General features: G+C 48.1%; 1 protein-coding gene across 1 annotated transcript in view; it reads left to right on the forward strand.

Annotated features, from left to right (window-relative positions):
* ITGAE (integrin subunit alpha E) overlaps nucleotides 1-10,567 on the forward strand; it is an 847,690-nt gene extending 837,123 nt beyond the window's left edge. Inside the window, exon 32 of the mRNA XM_085649316.1 lies at nucleotides 10,331-10,567. Coding sequence (XP_085505442.1) covers nucleotides 10,331-10,372 — 42 coding nt within the window. The 3' untranslated portion in view covers nucleotides 10,373-10,567. The remainder of the gene's footprint in view (nucleotides 1-10,330) is intronic.
* Nucleotides 10,568-17,916: the final 7,349 nt, after the last annotated feature.

The raw sequence follows: 17,916 nt of genomic DNA on the forward strand, positions 1-17,916 counted from the left end.
ACACTTGGTAGCCTGCTGACCTAGGCCCTTCCCCTGCCCCAACAGACCACGCTTGCAACTTTGTCATCATCTTGAACAGCAAGTGATCTATGCAGAAACAGGTAAAAGCAGTCTTGTCTACCTGCTCTCACATCTTACGCATGCTCCGTAAGATTTGCAGGTGGCTCCCAATCAACAGTATGAGGACCTGCAATCAGGCCCTGTTCACTCATTGTGGAAAAACTGAGTACTATTCCGGAGGTCCTAAATACCCTGATGGCCCGAATGAAAACTATAGCATCTCAATGAGGCCCGGGAGGGCCAACAGAAGCAGCCACCCATGATCATCATCAGAGCATAACACATAACACATTTGGGAAAAATGATCAGTTGCTTAACTATCGCAGGATGGAAAAGCAGCAGGGCCCAAGTGCCCCAGGCTTACATATGCAGAGGTATCCACTCTAGAACCATGCTTTCAGCACAAAAAATCATTGAGCAAAGACCCAATAAGCATTTGTCAGGAATCTCGACAACACCCCTGGCAACCATCATGTGACAAACACCCAAGTCCGTCACAGAGAGGAGAAGCTACCCCCTGTGAAACTAGGGCGGCTTGTACAACAACTCTAAAGCGGAATCTTACTGAACAGTGGGTAAAACCCAAAATGACTCAAGTAAAAGCTCCCAACATGTTGGAAATGGATGTGGAACAAGGAACATTGCCCATGATGGAAGAGGGGATACCAGTAGGTGACACCAAGGTTTCCATGTGAGACCTTGAACCCATAGTGGACCACAAAACATGGGACTTATTAGATCCACTGCAAGAAGAGACGAATACAGGGGAGCCCTTTAATAGTCAAGGATTTACAACTAGAAAGACAACTTGAATGCCATGCAGTCCACAGACCTCATATCCATAGAATCCTTCAAGCCTAGAGGGGACCAGCAAACAAGACCAACATTGGTCACATTCTCAACCCCTTCCATGGCACATGCTGTCTCAGAGATCAGTGAAGCCATAGGACATTATTGTTCTAGAATCACAAGTTACCATCAAAACGTTTAGTTGTTCCAGGAGCGGCCCGTGCAGGTAAGAGCGGTGGGGTGGGTTGGGACTCGACAGATGAGGGAAAATTAAATAGATGATGATTTTTCCCTCGTCGTTGTCTGTCAAGTCCCTTCCACCCCCGCACCTCGCTCCACCGTTCTTCCCTGCATGGGTCGCTCCTGAGTTGTTCATGCTAATAATTTCACCATGGTAGCCCATGGACTACGCTCAATTAAGAAAGCACCCTAATAGGAGTGTAGGGATGTGGCATGCTGGAGAGAACAAAAAGGGATTTGAGGTAAGGAATAAATAGAAGAAAGAGGACACATCAAATCTGAATGTCGCCACAATATTCGCAAGAGTAGGAGGGCCACATTAAATTCTACAAAACCCTTGGGAAAGGTAAAACCCAGCTTTAATTGTGAAATGCAGCAAGGAGAAAATGAAGAGCTTCACTTGATGTCTTCACAGAGAAAGCCACAGGGGAACACATGACATACAATGTTGACTGGTCTTGGCTCGCAGCAGCATTGTCAAATGCACCCAAAGCATGAATCGCCCTATCAACAACCACTGCCACACAGTTGGACCTCCTAGCTTCATTGAAGATCTGCTAATGGAATGTGGAGGACTATCCTCCTAACTGACTGACAGCAACGTTTTCACTTGCTAGCTCATCTTCTAAGTAATTGTTCTGCAGGAGCTCAACATCCTGCTCAACACCCGCTCCGTCCACAGGCACGCCATCGAGCTCTGGAACCTGCTCGACACTACAGCCCCAGACGTCGCCTTCCTCACGGAAACCTGGATGAAGGCCTCTTCAGCGCCCGATATCGCCATCGCCATCCCAGACGGCTACAAGATCATCCGAAGGGACCGCATCAACCAGACCGGAGGAGGCATCGCCATCATCCACAGGAACACCATCCGCATCACGACCAACACCGACGACACCCTGACAACCGCCGAACACCTTCACTTCCAGGTCCACATCAACCCCAAGACCACCCTCAGAGGCACCCTCATCTACAGACCCCCGGGACCACGCACACCTTTCAGCGAAGACATCTCCGACTTCATCAGCCCGCACGCACTCCTCTCCGCTGACTACATCCTCCTCGGGGACCTCAACTTCCACCTAGAGAACAACAACGACCGCAACACCACCACCCTGCTGGACAACCTCGCTAACCTCGGACTCAAGCAGCTGGTGACCAACCCCACCCACTACGCCGGACACACACTCGACCCCGTCTTCTCATCCAGCAAGGACATCGCCTTCAGCCACACCACCGGACTCCACTGGACGGACCACAGCTGCGTCCACTTCAGCTTCAGAAGGACCACGATCCACCACCACCAGCAACAGGTTGCACGCAGAAGCTGGAACAAGATCAAAGCCAATCAGCTCACGTCCTCCCTGAGCATGAACCCCCCCACCAGCACAACGGACCCAAGCCAGGCGGCCACCAACCTCACGAAGTGGATCAGCAACTGCGCAGACGACCTCGCCCCCCGAGGACCCCGCCTAGCAGACACGGCAGCAAGAAGGCCCCATGGTTCACCGACGAAATCAAGAGCTCCAAGAAGCACTGCCGAGCCCTCGAGAGAACCTGGCGCAGAGACCCAACCCCGGACAACATGGCGGCCCTCAAGCTCGTCACCCGAAAGCACCACCAACTCATCCGCACCACCAAGAAAACTGCATTCAAGGACCGACTGGACAACAACGCACACAACAGCAAGGAACTCTTCAACATCGTCAAAGAGCTCTCCAACCCCAACGCCGGAAACAACGACATCACCCCTTCGCAAGACCTCTGCAACTCCCTCGCCTCCTACTTCCACAACAAGATCGCGGACATACACAACAGCTTCAGCACTCAACCGACGCACGCCACGACCAAACCTCCGCCCCCCACCACCACCCTCCGCGCCTGGACGCCGATCAGCACCGAAGACACCGTCCGCACGATGAACTCCATCCACTCCGGATCTCCGACCGACCCCTGCCCTCACCACGTCTTCAACAAGGCCGACGCTATCATCGCACCCCACCTGCGGGACATCATCAACACCTCCTTCGACACCGCCACCTTCCCGGAGAGCTGGAAGCACGCCGAACTCAGCGCTCTACTGAAGAAGCCTTCAGCCGACCCCACCGAACTCAAAAACTACCGCCCCATCTCGCTGCTCCCGTTTCCTGCTAAAGTCATCGAGAAGACCGTCAACAAACAGCTGGCCGCCTTCCTCGAGACGAACGGATCCCTCGACCCCTCGCAGTCTGGCTTCAGGGCCAACCACAGCACCGAGACCGCCCTGATCGCAGCCACCGATGACATCCGAGCGCTGCTCGACAACGGAGAAACAGCGGCCCTCATCCTCCTAGACCTCTCCGCGGCCTTCGACACTGTCTGCCACCGTACACTAGTGCAGCGACTCAGCAACGTCGGAATCCAGGAGAAGGCACTGGAGTGGATCATCTCCTTCCTCGCCGGAAGGACACAGAGAGTCCGCCTCCCCCCGTTCAGATCTGAAGTCATCTGCGGCGTTCCTCAAGGCTCCTCGCTCAGTCCAACCCTCTTCAACGTCTACAAGAGCCCCCTCGCAGACATCGCACGCCAGCACAACCTCAACATCATCTCCTACGCCGACGACACCCAGCTGATCCTCTCCCTCACCAACGACCCCGCCACCGCCAGAGCCAACCTTCACGAAGGGATGAAAGAGGTAGCCGAATGGATGAAGAGCAGCCGCCTGAAACTGAACTCGGACAAGACGGAAGTCCTCATCCTGGGATCCTCACCCTCCGCCTGGGACGACTCCTGGTGGCCCTCCGCCCTAGGCAACGCACCCAAACCAACAGACCACGTACGCAACCTGGGCTTCATCCTGGACTCCCCTCTCCATGACCAGACAAGTCAACGCCGTCTCCTCGTCGTGCTTCAACATCCTGCGCATGCTACGTAAGATCTTCCGGTGGATCCCCACCGAGACCAGGAAGACGGTCACCCAGGCCCTCGTCACCAGCCGTCTGGACTACGGCAACTCCCTCTATGCCGGAACCACCGCCAAACTCCAGAAGAGACTCCAGCGGATCCAGAACGCCTCAGCACGACTCATCCTGGACATCCCCCGTCGCAGCCACATCTCCGGTCACCTGAGAGACCTGCACTGGCTCCCGGTCAACAAGAGAATCACCTTCCGACTCCTCACCCACGCACACAAAGCCCTACACAACCAAGGCCCAGGATACCTCTACAGCCGCCTCAACTTCTACGCCCCCAAACGCCAGATTCGATCGACCAGCCACGCCCTCGCCGCCGTCCCCCGCATCCGAAGAGCCACCACAGGGGGACGGTCCTTCTCCTTCCTCGCCGCCAAGACATGGAACTCCCTCCCGACCCACCTCCGCCTGACCCAGGACCACCTCGCCTTCAGGAAGCAACTCAAGACCTGGCTGTTCGAGCAGTAGCGGACCCCCCTCCCCCAGCGCCTTGAGACCCTCTGGGTGAGTAGCGCGCTATATAAATGCTTTGATTGATTGATTGAGGCTTGGGCCATGACATCGAGAGCCATTCCAGCCTTTTTGGAATTTCACTGCCCTGCCTTTAGTGCAAACCCTTAGGGGAGGCCGAAAGGAGGCTTGGAATTCTATGTAAGTGTAAACTCGAGATAACTGTCACACCAGTGGACCTTAAAGAAAACTGCATACAAGCAGTAAAATTAACAGGCTGGTCATATCCACAAAACAAGCCTCTTGTACTAGTCAGCGTATGAATACACCCAAGCCGTACAGAATACAGTACAAGTTGCTAAATTGGAGGATCTAATTCCCACCCTAGTAAGCGATCATCATGGCTCCCTTATTCTAATTACAGGTGACTAACTTAAATCTACTTCCCAAGTAAAGCCACGACAGATGCATCTCTATGCAAGTCGCTGTGCGTGGCATCCCGGAACAGGTAACTCTGAAGCAAACTCTCCGGGATGCTATGGGAGAAAAGCTGGCCGAATCATGTATGTCACTTAAGAGTGTTAAATGAGCACTTTAAGGATAATCAGCCACCAGTCTGCATGCACCTTAGATCAACTACAAATACAACCACTGATTAGACAATATTGAGCCTCGATGTATTCAAATGTATTGCTAACTACAAAGTAGACTATCGACTAGAAAATGATAATTTGCCCCTTTAGTATGGCAAACTCACTGATGGAAGATGCCCACTCGGATAACCTAAAGAGGTCAATATGGAACACCTGTATCTCTTCTGTAATGGTAAGATGTGGAAAGTGACTAGAAGACTGCAATCACACAAAGAGTAAGTGAATCACAGTGTGGGAGCAGTTTGTCAATCTACTACTGGTGTCCTATCCCATCACAGTTAACACAAGGAGGATAGCAGGTTATAACAAGCATTTTCAATGCAATAGGTCTCGCATTTGTTAAAGTTAGAGCTGTTGGCGTTGAAAAAGACAACGTTTTTAGTTTTACTTGTTTATACCAATGGCAATAACACTATGCAAATATGATTAATTAACTGCTAATAGAAACACGCAAGTAAAAAACATTGTCATTTTAACACTGGGAGACTGTGGGGGAGAGCAGCAGTACGCGTGGGAGGGGTGAGATTGTTTTTCTTATAGTTGCATGCCCTATATTGTATACCAACATGATCTGCAGTCACGGGCCCCAAGCTGAATTGTAATGCAGATCGTGAAATTGTTCATAAAGACACACTCAAACTTATAAACTTGAATGAATGTCATCCATGCTTCCACGTATTTATTATTATTTTTACGTTGATGTCTATTTTCCCCACTGATTCCTAGGACGGGGGTGGTGGTGGGTATGGGCAACCAGATGACCTAAATGCGGCTACTTAGAAGGCCAGGTGGGGTCTAATGCAGGAGCGAAATACTTTAGGAAGAATAGTATCTTGGCTGGAACTGGCACTTAAACGGCAAGATTGTATGTACAGGAGGAGGGGTTGGGGACACAGGTGGCCACTGTTACGCACTTCCTCCATGACTAGCACTGCAGCAGGAAAATCGACTAATCACCATGCCACCCCCAAACCAAACGTGGAAAACAGACACGTTTAGCATCCCTAGTAGCAATGACGTCAGAAAACAGCGTCAGATCATATGGTACCTCAGACTAATGTAGCAAGGCACTTATTCCACACCTTTAGCTATCCTTTTAAGGCACTTATGTTTATAAAGTTCTTCCTAACGAACAGTATTAAAACAGGGAAGCAAGAGCGTGACAGTTATAGGAGTTCTATTCTACAAGGTGAAATGCCTATTTAGTGTTTCAACGAGGAGGCATTTTTCTTTTTAATGGCATGCATTTTGCAGCTGTCAAAAGACAATGCTCTTAGTGACTGCCAAAAGTGGAAGTGTGGGAATGTAGCATACTTCCATTTCATGTAGGCATGTTTGGTCTCTGCATCTCTAGCAAACATTAGTAATGTTGCGCTGCAAAATGCACAATAGCACTCACATATTTTGTGGTGGGAAAGATGCTCTAAAATACTATACTCCAATTTCCTTTGTTGTCACTAGGTTGCTTACTGTTTCATAGCCCTCCTTATCCTGCCTATGTTATTGTTGCCACCCTGAGGGCAAATAAGCCAGACTGACACTTTCACTTCTTGGAACGTCACAAGGCACCCTCAGGATGGGAGTGGATGTCTCCTATTACTATTTTGATTGTGGCAAGCATGGAAGGAGAAAGCAAACTATTACTGGCTTTCGCAAAAAAGAACTGCAGCTGAAGGCTATCCCACTTTAATATGTCTCACGACCGCCATGCTCTCAGCCCTCGGTGCTTTCTCCACTTTGGAATAGGGTACCTGCTGGCAGACACTCCAGGCTCTCAGAAGAGCCGGAGCGTCGTAGATGCTAAAGAAAGCAAGTTTGTCGTCCACAGTAGGGTTTCACATAGTTCAGATTTTGCAGTCAAAACAAGAGAAAAAAATGTACACTACATTTGGGACCACGGCCTCTAGGCAAGCGTAACACAAGTGTATGCTTAGTATGTAGGAGGCGCGCTGACATTATGTAAATGTTTTTATTTAGCAAAGAAGGCGGCTTTCCAGTGACCCCCATGCTCAAGAAACTTCACCAGAGTGCATCCCTCATTCGCTACTCCTGCAAGGGTACCTTGCACTCTGTAGTTTGTACATCGTGCAGTGACAGGGCGGGCGCTGCCACCACCCGAGTCCTGCAGGGTTACACAATGCTACAGCCTGTGTTTCACTTTCATCTACGTCCTGGAAGTGCCGATGTTGCGCAACAAACACTCTGCATCCCGGAGGCAGCGTAAACCGCCTGCTCTCTCTATTGTGCCACTCACTCGAGGAGCCACACTGTGATTCGTCCACAGCATGATCCACCACACTCTCCCTCTACGCCGTGCCCTCCAGCGCAGGATTGTGGAAAAAGAAGAATGCTTACAGCTAGAATTCCTCGGACTCGAGTTAAACAAGCACCCATCTTTAAAATGAAGCGCGGTGTGCTGTGCTGTGTAGTGCACCCACATGGCGATCCTCCAGATGCTGCAGGTGGGGGTGAACGCGGAAGCAGGGGAGAGAGGGGCAAGAGAGCACGGACAGCGGGAGGGGGAAAGCATTGCGGACGGTGCGGACAGAACAGTAACAGAGGGCCTGGGGGCTGCAGCTCAGACGAGGCGGGGGCTGCAGGCGCTCAGCGCACTCGGGCAGCAGATGTCCACGCGGCTCTCGGTGATCCCTCTGCGAGACCTATAAAACAACAAAGTAGTCCCTACAGCAAAAGATATCGCCCTGCAGTGTACGTCTAATGTAGTTGGTCGATGCTGCTTCCTGCAGAAACGAAAAAAAACGGAAGTGACGGATGGGACCACTAGCCAACAATGAGTGAGGTAAGAAAAGCAATGCCAGATTAGACCAATGGCAAGCAAAAACCAAAAAGAAATGTAATGGGTGGAGTTTCGCTGGTATTACTAATTACTTAATGCCTCGGAGAGGCGGCGCATGCACTGCCTGTGTAAGACCTAAAAATACTTGGATAAACAATCGCCTCAAGAATTCCACGAGTTGTCGAATTCCTTTCAGTATAGGCACAATTGTTCAAATTATGAGGAAAAACGGTAACAAAGGAGGTCTGGATAACCAAGCAGGCGCGCCATGAGAGGTACAAGAGAAAAATATTGCATGCCAATAAAAAGCAAGACTCACAAGATTTTTGGTTGCCGATTCATGCCATAAACAAAGGCTCAAGCAGAGAGTTCAATTCGAACATAAATGAGGATGCCTAGATCAGTTGTTCTCCACACTCCTGGACTTGGAAATAGCCACGTTTTATAGATATATCTTCAGACTCCCTATCTACAACTGTCAGGCTCACGTACCTCTTGAGTTTGGCCGCTTGACCAAACAAGACCCAGCGAGTAGAAGCTCATTTTTACATACTTAACACAGGCTTCAACCAGCACAATTAGACACCCTGGATTCACTCACAAGGCATGAGAGGAGCTTCAAATGCAAGGGACCTTCTAAACATCGCAGCTTGGAGGAATCGCTCCATCGTTTTTACAGGTGGACAACGTGTGGTCTCAGCCACTGATGACCACACTCTTGAAAGGTGCTCTGAAGAAGGTCACGGTGCAGGAATCCTTTTTGGAGGATGAAGCTACATTAGCAAAAAGGAGTCATTCATGGCAAGTCATTAGTACTTATACCAACTTGAAACATCAACTGTACCTTAATACCTCCGGGGCTCATTTATGAGTCCTTGCGTCACTTTTGCGCCGCCGGTGCGTCACTTTTTGTGACGCATCAGCGGCGTAAAAACTGGACCTTGTTGCACCATATTTACAAAGTGACGCATCTAGGTAGATGCGTCACTTTGTAAACCCCTGCGCTACATTATACCTGCGTCAGGTATAATGTATGCAGGGTGGGCGTTCCCACGTACGTAAGCATCGTAGAAGTAACGCAGCGAAATCTACCAGATTTCACTGCGCCACTTCTAGGGTGCAAATGCATCAATATCTTGCGCCTGCCTCAGAGCAGGCGTAAGACTGACGCAGGCCCTTTCACATGGGGCTTGCCCCATGTGAAAGGACACATTGCTGGAGTTGCGTCACTTTTGGGACACACTCCAGCAATGTGTCACGTTTGCGCCTACAGATACTTCAGAAATACTGACGTATTTGTGACTCCTTGCGACATGATGCGTCATACTGTAAATATGACGCATCATTGGAGTCGCAGGGAGGGCGCAGTGAAAAGTGACGCATCACTGTTTTCACGCAGTGATGCGTCACTTTTCATAAATGAGGCCCTCCGTTTCTAAAACCTTAAAGAGCACATTTCTACTACACATATTTGGCGTGCACTCAGCAATGGCCAGCCACAGACCAAGGCACAAAACTGACAGTGATGAAACTTGTAGGCTTGTGGCGCAGCCAAAGAAGCGTTACTCCATGTCCTATGCATAGTGCCAGCATTATTATTATTGGGGAGAGGATGTGGTCCGTCGGCTAAACTGCCGACTTTGGTGCTGAAAACCAGAGTTCGAGCCTCGGTGTCGCGTCTGCATCCTGTGATTCTGGGCAAATCACTTAATCTCCTTGTGCCTGAATGTGTAATGTAAATACGGTGCTCATGTAAAGCGCTCCAATACCTTCGGGTCGAGTTCGCGCTATATAAATATGCAACAAAAAGAACAAAAAAAATTAAGTGCATGACGTCATCTGCTCCGGAATCTGTTTAATCAATTATCAGCACTCACACGCAGGCAAGCTGTTATAGGGGTGCAGAATTCGAACAACACAAGCGTGAACGCCAGCTCTTGGCACTTTAACAGAGCTGCGAGCCGGTCAGATTCTGATTACGATGCAGTCACCAGGTGCTTTTATTGTGAATGTATATTAATAATTTATTGTATTTTTCATAATATTGTTTTTAACTCATTTAACCCCTTGTGTGCCCATGACGAGCTGGACTCGTCATGGGCCGCGGTTGCGCTGTGCCCATGACGAGTCCAGCTCGTCATGAACCCCGCCCGCTAATGTAACGGCCGGCACAGGGCGGGGAAAGGGCGTGGCACACAAGGGGTTAATGGTCTTAAATGTAATTCGCTCCGCATGAGGAACAATAAACTTGAAACTGTCACCTCTGGGCCTTAGCAAAACTTTATCAGAATGTTTTGATGAAATATGGAAAATTTAGAGCCCTTGTATGGCATTAATGCACGTCTCCTCGTTCATTCAGTTTTCTCTTTTCTCTTTCCGCTTTCTTGCAGTGCGGCTTCTTCAAACGAAGCTATAAAGATTTGAGGGAGTAGCAGTGGAGAAGAGGCGCCCCATTCACACCAGTGTCCTCATCATTGACACATTCATTCCCAGTGATGCCATCGTCAGCAAGTCATCGGACGGACTTGGAGAACTTTGGGGAAAAAAGATCTGCATGGGACAAACTTTGTACTGGGATAAAACGACCTGGGCTTTGTCATGAATATTAAAGCTGTTTCAGCCTTTTCTGTTCTGCTGCTTTTGTGGTGCTCATCGGTGTTGTGGCTCTTGCATTGACTATTAAAGTACATGGGATCATTTGCCCTGGCTTGGGCTAAGTGTACCTATGATGTGTGAAAGGCTTGTTTGAGCAGCACATTAATAGACCTCCCATTCGCCATACTTTGAGAACTCCTTGCAGGGAGGAAACCGGCTTGGGTGCAGGTGATCTGTTTAGGTCATGGCTGCAATTATGATGATTTTGTACAAACTTAGACACGAAATGTAGATGCAAAACTGAAGTTTAGAATACTAACAGTAACAGCAGTTTTGAGTTGACCTTAGAGGCTGTTTCGTAGCTGACCTGTTGCCTTGAAAATATCTAAGGCAGGGGTGGGTAATAGCGCTGGCTTAATCACCCCCAACCCTACAAGCCTTTCAGATATGCAAGTTTGTCCAAGTCTCCAGTAATCATTTTCAATCCATTTTATCGACAGGTGCCCCCTCCTAGAATGGACTCCTGCCTCCTCCACCAGCCCTGTCCGTGTCTTTCAAACAGATAAACAGCAGAATGACAACTGTGCAGGAAGGTTACGATTTTTACACGGTTTGCTTTCAGCCTTTGTCAGCCAAATTTATGGTAACCAGGGCTGGACTAGCCGTAGCGCGCACCGGGCATTTCACCAGTGGGCCGGAAGGGTGGGTGCCAGGTTTGGACTGGTAGGGGGCCTTTTTAGGTCTCGCTGAGACAGCGAAAGCTGTCTCTTTGAGACATTTTGTAAGTGGGTTTTCAAAAGTGCTACCCACATGGATTTGCTGGCCTAGAGCTTGAGTGCACGATGGCGTGCACGTGCACAGCTGCTCCTCTGCTCATTGCATTCCCTCCTCCCTTCTCACCCAGCCCTTTGCTGCGCTGCTCGATTACTTTCACTTTCGCGGCCGCTTTGATGTTTGATCGCAATCGCGATCACTTTCGCGGCCGTACAGCCGCTTGGCATAGCCTGTAATTGCTGCCTTTCTGTATCTCGATGCAAGTGGCCCTTTGTACCAGCATTGAGGAGTGAAGCTTGACTTTCTAGCAGTTGGTATATGCACCACACCCTCTAAATGATGACAATATCATGGGCTGGCTTGGTGGAATTCAAAGGTTAACATTAGATCGTCTTTGTCCTTAGACCGTGTCATGATCCTGAAGGCCAGTTATCACGCTGTTGCTCCTCTTCTATTGACAAAGTGGGAGTGCAATTATTATGAAGCTCCTTCCAATCTAGAATTTACCACTGACGATATTTACCTTGCTGCTATATACCCTTGATGAATATATTGGGATACACATATGATGAACTTTGCGCGGTTTGCGGACGCTTTGGCTATTTATTGAGCTGAAGTGGCGAAAAGTAGCCTTATCTCATCTGATCTTTAGCCCTGAAGAAGTCCCCTGGCAAAAGGGACGAAACGCGTTGGCTGTTTGCCGATTAAATTTGGAATAAATTTGAAATAACAACGGATAATATTTGTGAATCTGAATGACTCTTGTATTGAGTGCACCTTCCTTATGTTTATGATCCTTTAGGTATGTCACTTCCACCAAATTACGCGCCTTTTGCCTCTTTTTGTTCCCTGTGCCAACCTGGCATAATAACGAACATAACATATTCCTATGTGCTGTTAACTTTATGGACGCCTTAAGACTTTGCTGGTGTATGGTTTTAAATCATTGTACTCTCATTGCAAAGGATTTTTTATTCAACAAGCAGCGTGCGCAATCACGTTTTGGGGGAATGTTTCAGCGGCCACCGTATACAACTGGCACTTATTTGTGTAAGTAATGAGATAAAATGCCAAAATATTCACATTTTTAAACCTTTCCCTTGGATTGCTTCTCACACACTTTGTGATTCTGACGTGACAATACAAAGTTGTTTTAGTCCGTGTTATGGCACTACATAAAGGATGTAGGGCTGGTTGGCTGTGAGTTGCAGCTTTAAAACTTTTTTCTTTTACTTGTTCTGTTAGGCTCCACAACGAGCACTGTGTGCTGACAGTTTTTAGCCGTATTGGTATTGGTCAAGAAACCCATCCATTGCACAAGAACAGCACATGTTTGCGCATGAGGGCATACAAGAGCAACCTGTGAGTAAGACACAGTTGTATAACCAGATAAAGAGCGCCGATTAGAGGAAACGGAATGACAGGTATTGTGTGAGGCTGTTGGGATCTGAGTCATGCGGTGTCAAAGGTCTGGCCTGGTAATAAGGTGCTACCTGGAACTGTGTGACATACAGGTATATAAAGCAGATGCATGCGGGAGATTCCCGATTTTTTTTTTTTGTTGCTGTGTGGGACGATGCTTTCTCTGATAGTATTATAGCAAGACTGCAAGAGAACATGTCAGAATGTCAACTAAACTTAGCTTCACCCTCAAAGAAAATACCAAAATATTCTTTTATAAGCTGTTCATCCCAGTGTTTGTTTCTGTGGAGACCAAACCATTATTTGTATACAAACGCAGTGGGTGGAAGTAATCCATCACAAACCCCTGTCGTGAAGTTATCTGGCAAGCTCTCACTGCAATTGTAAACGTACCTTAAAAGAAATGTCCAAAAAAAGGAAGAATTCTAGTTAGAATATTCTTATAAAAGCTAGACATTTGAGAATTATTTTAAATGCTTTCGGCAACTTGCCTTTCCAAAGAATTTAACACTACAAATATTGATGTAATAACAATTAATTTAAAAACAAAGTGAACCAGGGAACTTCCAGTTAAGAAACGGGTTTCTTTGTGTATGCCATCATATTTTGTTATGTTATGGGCGAGAACTTTAACCCTTTCCACAAAGGGGCGTTTCCTCACTTGTGTGCCAGATTATTTTTCTGCAATGTTTACCTATTTGCTTGTTCTAACGCATGCCCCCTTTGCCTTTCGTTGAACCAAAACATGCGCTTTTATTATTTGGCATAATTTTGGCATTTGCTTATACGTTCGTTAGACATTGCTCAATATTTTGTCATGTTTGTCAGACAAGCACAAATCCCGGATCGCTAACGTCAGAAACATCCTGAAAATCCAATACCAAATATAAAAAGCTGATTATGAGGCTGTGCCCTGCACAAACACTGATATATTTGTTTATACAGTAACTTTGCAAGCAGTGAGCACGATTTACTATTTAGCGCATAACAGTTTCAAATCCTAGGGCCTTAGTGAAATTAACCCAAATATATATTTTCTATAACTGAACGCACAGGAATCAATTAGTAAGTGGCACACTTCTTCTGTTTTGATAGATGCACCGAGACAGCTTGAGGCACATTGTGTTTGTTAGTAAATTGTGAAAAAAAGGAGAAGAAATTTGCCATGACCACTGCCATAGGTGATTTTGCTACAGTTCACTTTGCTCATTCATCTCTGTATAAGCGGGTGGGCAAATATTATACAGATTGTGAGCTAAACAAGCATTGGCATAGCCAATAGGTCTCGCTTTTGGGACCTTGTAAGTATTTAGTTATGCAACTGCTGCATGGCTAAACACTTATAAGGTCCCAAAAGCGAGACCTATTGGCTATGCCAATGCTTGTTTGTTGCTTGGAGACAGTTTTGCAGCGGTGCTGCAATACCGGCCCCCTGTGTCAGAGGCAGCAGCAGTATTTCCTACCAGTATTCGCCCCTACCCCCATAACTGCCAGGGCTGGTCTGACTTCCCAGTCCGGCCCTGGTGGTAACTTAGAATTTAAAAAGCTACGGTTCTAAGTTGCATTTAGAATGTGGCTTCAGTGCTGAGGAAAGTAACCTGAGCACGAGACTCGAGCGGGAGTTCCCGCACACAGTGGAAGGTTACAAATGCTCACCACCATAGTACACAATGTGCTCATATAGGTAATTTGATTATTGCCTCTCTGAAAGGAGTGTCCACAGTGAGTATTTTACATCAAAGTATGGTAATTTGTGGAATATCACCTCCTTTGTCCCTCAGCAGTTGGGTCTCTCAATAAATAGCATCTTCAGCTTCCTATCATTCAAGGGTTAAGAAGGCAACAGCCGGGCTGTGACCATGCACTCTATGTGGCATGGATCACAAAGGCACTTACGACTCGTAAAGTTACAAGTGTGGAGCCTCTGCACTTGGGGCGGAGTCTCCGCATTTTTGGGCAGAATCTCCACACTGCAGTGGTCAGTGCAGAGATTCTTCGAAACTTTATGAGTCGTAAGTCCCTTTATGAAACGGGCCGTACAAGCGGGCTCGAGTGCTCAATGGTTTGGTACGAGGATACAGAGCTATACAGAGCTTTACACCTTTGGGTGCAGGTTGTAATTAGCTCACATTTGGTGGATTTTCTTGGTTGCCAAGCAAAGTTATGTGTGTGTGCACCGCTGTACCATGACCATTAGTCGACACGGTCTATTTGATGCTCATGTTGACAGTCTCAGTAGAAAGGTGACCTTGTTTCTATCACATACAGTGTGAAATGCGCTCTCCAGAACTGCTCTGATGCCTACCGGTGGCCCAAGTGAGTAGTTGGCACTGGTGTCTAGGGGGGGAACTGGCACTGCTAGGTAGAGTGAGGCATTGGCTGATACTGTTAGGAGCTAGTCCTGGTGGGAGGACTTGGTACATTCGTATAAAACCGAAAGTTGGTGCTGATGGGCAGGGTGATGAGATGACACTGGAGGGCAGCGCAGAAAGATGGCATTTATGACAATGTATTAAATGACATTGGTGGCAGTGTGATAAGCTGGTCCTAGTGGGTGGTATGAGGAGCTAGCGCTGATGAGTAATGCACACACTTGCACTCATAGGATATATGATGAGATGCCTCTAGTGGGAAGCATGACAAGCTGCTACTTATGGGCAACTAGGAAAATGGTCCTCTCTGCAACTGATATGTAGCAATAAGTGAGCTGGAACTGGGTGGCATTTCTAAGAAGCTACCACTGGCAAACAAAATGAGAAAACTGGCACTGGTAGGCAATATGAGTAGTCCATATAGGTGAGTTGGATGAAAAGCATGAAGTTGAAGGCAATATGAAATGTTGGCACTGGTAGACAGTGTGAGAAGCTTGCCCCGGTGTGCAGTGTGACAAGCGTGCACTGCTTCAGAGGTTTTTAGGTTGTGATGCGCCTGTCTGGCAACCTCAACAAACATTAAAATTAGCCCTCAAGAAAATCAAAGAGGAGGATACATTTGTGCAAGTTCAAGGAGTATATTTTGCTAATGTGATGTGGTGTGTACTGTGGTGTTGTGATTCTGCATAGCCCACTAGGTATAAACAACATTATCCTAACTGTACGTGATCATGGTGCTGTAAGTCACCGAACAGTGGCGGTCCGTCCATTGGGGGCGTTTGGGCGTTGCCCCTCCACCCGTGCCCCCTGCCCCCAGCTTCCTCGGCGTCTCTAGTCTGAACTCTGAACTTAAGTAAACTCTCAGTTTACTTAAGTTCAGAGACGCTTAGGGAGAACTCAGTCAGTATGACGTTGGACCGCCCACCCCCTTAAGAGTCTGAAGGGGGTGGGCGGTCTGGCGTCATGTTGACTGACAGGCAGCCAGCAGCACACAAGTGCGCATGAGTGGGGACGGAGGGCGATTTTAGCACCGTGCCCAGTCATGCGCACTAGTGTTTCCAAAGGCTGGCGCATGCCCATTAGGAGAGCGAGGTTTGAGCCAAGGCTCAAACCTCGGTCTCCTAATGGGTAGGCAGGCAGAGCGTAAGCCTGCTCTAAGCCAATCCTGGTGCTGCTCCAGCACCAGGATTGGCTGAGAGGCGTCTTGCAAAGTTGCAATGCCAGCCCTGATGGGCTGTTCCAGTGAGTGAGTGTGTAGTGACGGCGGCGCCAGAAGTAACGGACCCGAGGCGGCGCAGACGGACCTGGACCTGCCCAGGACAGGTAGGATTTTATTATTTAAAAACCCCAGCACGTTTGAGCCTCTAATCATTAATGTCACATTTTCGACGTCTTGATTATTTAACACCACTGCGCGCCAGTAGACAAGAACAGATATTACAAATTCTGCTACACTTTGTTTTTGGTTTCGGTGCCCACTCGCTGATCAGGGTGAATTTCAGTTTCTAGTTTCTTCCTCACTTCCCCTCAGAGACCAGTCTGTTTGTCAGCAGCCTTCAGGCTGCATGAGATCATCTCAGTGAGTGGGGAGCAGTAGGTTTCCAGAGGCCGCTCCGTTAGTCTTCACGGTGCAAATATTCAAGGTTGTTGGTGTTTTGTTACAGACGGGCTTCTCTGCCCACAATCTGTGCTCTGGGCACGTGGGTGGCACGCACGGCACGAGAGCCGCGGAGTGCAGGTTCTGGTCGTGCAGATGGCTCTTTCCCTTCCTCTGTTTGTTGCCTTACCACCCAACCCATTAAGCGCATTAGTGCCCGCTGCGTCATAGCACTTTTAAAATAATTATTTGCAGTCATGCTGAACAGCAGCGGCACAGTTAGTTGTACACCAGCCTGGAAGGGTTGAGGTGCACTGGCAGGCCTGTCTGTGCGAGTCTCACCACTGGTCTGGAATTGTAGTGGCGCTGCACATAAGGTCTGGGGTGCTGTGGCAGAGCAGGGTGTGATATCTGGGGTGATTGGTGGTTCTGGCACACCTGTGTCTGCATGGAGAGATGTGCACATTCCCCTCCCTCCTGTGATGTGCTGGTTTCGTTTCTTCCTTTTCAGTGAGTTATATTTATATTTTCAGGCTCAGACCTGCCCGGAGCTCTGGTACTGTCCTAGTTCACGCACACCAACCTGGCAACAGACATGCAGAACTTCACAGGAAACACTACACTACAGGCATGCTTGGGGGTGGACAACAAACGTCTAGCTGTGATAACACAAATGGCAACTCGCATGTAACAAGTACACACACGGCACACAAGGGTAAAACACACAATAGACACATCTGTATCCTCCATAGAAGTGCACAAAACAGTTAAACCGCACACTACCAACAATGCAGCTAGGCACGCACATCAGGCTGATCCCAAAAAACAACATATACATGGGGACAAACAATAAACATTCATAAGTGTCTTGTCCCTGAATGATTACAAGTGCTGTTACATCCTGTTGCACATTGAGTTCTATTTGCTGCCATCCGTGCTTGGGAATAAACAGGGTTGTATGTTTTACCCTGTATCTAAGCTAGAGAGGGGGCCTATGCAGAGAGTGTGTGCTCCGTGGGCATTGCAGTGTCAATCAAAGACATATGTGATGCAAATATAAGGGTAGGAAGTCACTCTTCTACTGACACCGAGTAAGGTTCCTTCTCAGGTTCACAGAAACAAAACCTGTTTTTATTTACAGAACCAACAAGGCGCTTTATAAACAATTATTATCTTAATATACATTTTGAAACAAGTAAGTAGATTTTGGCCAGCT

The sequence above is a fragment of the Triturus cristatus genome, chromosome 3_2 (genome assembly GCF_964204655.1).
Source record: "Triturus cristatus chromosome 3_2, aTriCri1.1, whole genome shotgun sequence".
Lineage (NCBI taxonomy): Eukaryota > Metazoa > Chordata > Amphibia > Caudata > Salamandridae > Triturus > Triturus cristatus.